The following is a 3,868-nucleotide window of genomic DNA, read 5'->3' as shown; positions in this document are numbered from 1 at the left end:
GGCCAGCAGGTAGCGGCATGGCCAGAACCGCCTGCCCCATCCCCACGCTGCCCCCTTGATACCAAGATGACCCGCCCTTCCCAACCAGACGCTGAAAACAGGGGAGCAAGGAGCATTTGCTGCAAAGTCTCTGCTGGCCCCAGCAGGAACAGCACCCCCCCACCGCCTGTCAGGACTCCTGCCCTGCCCTGCCAGCATGCATTGCTGTCTTGTATTTCTCCCTCACATCCATGACATGACCCTGGCAAGCCAGCCCTGCAGACCCCTCCATTGCCTGTCCCCAGAGACGGCAAGCAGTAGCCAGGAGTGGGTTAAGCCTGTGCTTCACTGCTAGGCAGGGACAGCTGGCACCCAATCAGGTGTTTAAACCAGCCCCTCTCCATCTTCATTTTCAGCCAGCAGCAGGCAGGGCCCTCAGGCACTCCTACAGCCCCCGGGAAAGAGAGGAGCAGATTTACTGCTGCTCCATGTAGCTGAAGCAGACAGAAAGCCCAAGCAGCAAAGCATGAGGGAGTGGGAGAAAACAACCCCTCCAGGCCGCACCCAAGTTCTGCAGCCGATTCATCTTGGCCTGGCAGCTGCACAGGAGCCGGGGGAGAGGATCTGCCAGGCAGGCGCATTTGCTTTGCAAGGCTGTTCCAAGAGCAGGGGTGGGCTGCAGAGCTGCTGAGCAGGGAGTGCCCCGGTTAACAGTGGCCTTGGACTGATTAGTATGCAAGCACCAGGAAACTCCTGCCTTTGTGCAGCGACTAGGCCACTTACAGCTGCCCCAAAGCCCTGGGTTTCCAGAAGGTCATGGCAGGCTGCCAGGGGCACTGAAGGAGACCGGTGGCCTTAAGGAAGGTGCAGCAGGACTCACGCATACAGTCTGAGTAGCAGCCATAGCTGTCCCATCCCAGGCTAGAAATCCTGAGACTGGGCGCTCTCGCTGGGCTGGAGGTTTGTCCGCAACTTGTACATGTGATTTAAGGCTTGAGTGAGGAACGTCCCAGTTGTGTTGATCTCCATCAAGGTCAGGTTGTCCAGCTAAAGAAAAACCAAGGAGGGGGTTGTTATAGGGGAGGCCCGAGGGCTTCTATGACAGCAAAGGCCAGTCAAAGGAAAGGAACTGGGACAGCCGCTTGAACAATGAAGACATGCATATGCCCTTTGGCTGCATCCCAAGGGGCAGGCCCAGCAGAGAGGAACGTGACAACGGTGCTGTTGTCATCATGCAAACGGAGCTGCAGCCTGACCGTAAACGGAAGCTTAAGCATATGGCTTTAGTTCTTGACTGACAGATGCTCCTATTGCAGCGGGAGAAAGAGCCACTCCTGGCACGTCTGTCTGTGGCTTTGATCGGCCAAAGACCTGCACAATCGCAGCGCGCCTTGGCCACCCGTGGAAGGGACTAGCAAGCCTATCGGTCCACCCCGTACCTTGGCATGGGCTTCCTGCTGCCTGACGAAGCTGTCCGCAGACAGCCGCAGCTTTGCGATGCGCGTGTCCCAGGTATCCTTCACCAGCGTTCGGATTTCATCTGCTCTTGGGATGTTGTCTGAGGCGCTGGAGGAGGAGGAGAGCGCGGATCAGAACAGGCTGCAAGGGACTAATACATTAAGTCACTGGCATAAGTCATGTTGGCAGCTTCTCAAACCTCGGAGGCATAAGCAGAGCAGTTTGCTTTATGAAAAAAAAAAAAAGGAACTCAGCACTAAAAGCCAAGCTGGTGCTGCTGCTGCCGGGGCTTTTTCAGGATCGTTTATTTACCCAGGAAATCTGAACTCTGCAGCAGCATCTGGTTGGCAGCATAGTCCTTCTGCTCTGTGAGAGCCCAGCTGGTCTGAGGCCAAGGAGGTACAATAATCTGGCCAAAGACACACGTAAACAGCCAATTTAAATGGCTCGGCTGTGATGAGAGCTCGAGGTCGGCACTGTGCTCTCATCACCGACCCCACAGCTTTTGGGACCAAGTGAGCTGGACCCATTGGCACAGCCCCACAGACCTCCAGAGATCCAAGCAGCTCACACGAACACAGCCACAGGTTATTGTAATGCAACGATGGGATCTGCTGAGATCTCAGGAGGAAGCAATTAGTGCTTCAAGTGACCGTGAGCAGGGGCTTGAGGAGAGAAGAGTCCGTGCTCAGTAAATTACTGGCCAGCAGACTGTGCGCAATGGGAATGTTTCAGGGGACGCGAGTCCTGCCTGGGATATCCCTGACCTGTGTGTACCGGGCTAGGAAAGGACAGCACGGAGGCAGCAGACTGGGAAGGATTAGGCTGCTGGGCCTCCGGCAGCAATCGAGGGTCTGCACAAAGCCAGAGCGTGTGGCCTCTCCGCCCAAGGTCAGTACACTCAGCCGCCCCTTGACAGAGCACGGGAGCCCTGATCAGACTTCGTAACAAGTGACACCGGGTGAACAGATCCAAAGGCTGCGATAAGCCGAGTGCTCTAGCAAAACCCTGACGTGCTCTGCGTAGGACGCTTCCCTGTGGGTCTGCAACTCCATCCCCTATAACCTCACTAGTTTTTCAGCATCATATTCCTGGGTATTTCCCCAGGGAAGAAAGTACTTCCACCTGGCTACAAGGAAGCGACTTACTAGTTTAAGAGCAGCTTGGTGAGCTCCATGTAGTAGGGACTGGGCATCGGGGTGAAGGTGTCCTCCTTGCGTTCCTGATCCCGGATGGCCTCCAGCTTTTCTGAAACACATTTGGGGAGAGTCAGGCTTTTGCCAGATGCTCCACAGCTCTGGATTTATCTACTCCCAGCAGAAGCAGCCCCCTTGGACGAGGTGGAGATGGCTCCTGCAAGAGGGGAGACTGTTCTGGTACCCTTGGCAGCTTTACCATGGGAGCCCTAGCTCATCAGGCAGAAATTAACTCCCTTCGACCCAAAACGATGACAAGAGGCACTGGCAGTCAGCTCCGCACGCTGGGAGAAGGCCTCAAGGGGACCTTTCTGCCAAGTCGGGTCTTGGCTCGTCAATTCTGTGCCCTCGGGAGTGCAGAGGAAGGTCGGACAGCGAGAGGCATCAGCACCGAGGCACCGTCCCTGCCCCTGCTCTCAGCCGCACGTTGGCTGGACCGGAGGGAGCTCGGGCCCTTATTCCACCCAGCAGCATCACTGCGTGGCGTCAGGGCTGCTTCTATTCCCGATGCCCTGCGGGATCGCACGATCCCGAGTAAATGAGAGCGCCGCCGCGCTCCGCAGGCACCCTTCCCTCGGGACGCAGCCCGTGGGGAAGGTGCTACAGGGAGGCGAAGGAGCAGTTAACAGCAGGCCGCGCTTGTACAGACACCCGAGCCCGCGACACGCCAGCGATGGCGCTCAGGGAAGCAGGTGGCATCCCCGTCTTCCCAAAGCAAGGCACAGGGAGCGAGGATGGGGCTGGCAGTGCTGCACCACGGTTGCGCCCCCTTCACTCGCTCCGGGGATTTCCCCATTAAAGGAGGAGAACCAGCGTTGCAGGACGTTCGTCCCCACGCACGGACGAGCTCCCCCCAGGCCTCAGCTTCGAGCGGGCGGTCTCCTTACCCACGTCCATCCAGTCGGGAGGGATCAGGCGACATTTCTGCCTCTGCTTCAGGTTAATGGCCAGCCAGAGCGGCACCTCCACGGGCAGCCCCGGGTTAAAGGGACCCAGATCTCCCTGCAAGAGCCACAGGGTCAGGGGCTGCTAGGGCACCCCGGGGAGGGGGGGGGGACCCCCTCCCTATCCCTGCTGGCCACGCCCACCCCTCTGGCCACGCCCTCCCAGCTGACCACTCCCACCTCCTCTGTCCCTCATTGTCTCAACCCCTCCCCTCTGGCCCCTCTCACAAGGCCCACCCCCAAAATGCCTCCCTCTGGCCCCGCCCCTAATCCACCCCGCCCCCTGGCCCC

The 3,868-nt window shown here is 58.5% G+C and overlaps 1 protein-coding gene across 1 annotated transcript in view; it reads right to left on the bottom strand.

Annotated features, from left to right (window-relative positions):
• Nucleotides 1-6: 6 nt before the first annotated feature.
• Nucleotides 7-3,868, bottom strand: part of LOC102385759 (DNA replication complex GINS protein PSF2) — a 28,501-nt gene continuing 24,639 nt past the window's right edge. The window contains exons 4-7 of the mRNA XM_014519510.1: nt 3,521-3,662; nt 2,586-2,685; nt 1,419-1,545; nt 7-1,026 (exon numbers count right to left, since the gene is read on the bottom strand). Coding sequence (XP_014374996.1) covers nt 901-1,026; nt 1,419-1,545; nt 2,586-2,685; nt 3,521-3,662 — 495 coding nt within the window. The 3' untranslated portion in view covers nt 7-900. The remainder of the gene's footprint in view (nt 1,027-1,418; nt 1,546-2,585; nt 2,686-3,520; nt 3,663-3,868) is intronic.

The sequence above is a fragment of the Alligator sinensis genome, unplaced genomic scaffold (genome assembly GCF_000455745.1).
Source record: "Alligator sinensis unplaced genomic scaffold, ASM45574v1 scaffold228_1, whole genome shotgun sequence".
Taxonomy (NCBI): domain Eukaryota; kingdom Metazoa; phylum Chordata; order Crocodylia; family Alligatoridae; genus Alligator; species Alligator sinensis.
Note: the sequence above shows the minus strand (reverse complement) of the source record. Positions and strands in the feature narration are given on the sequence as shown.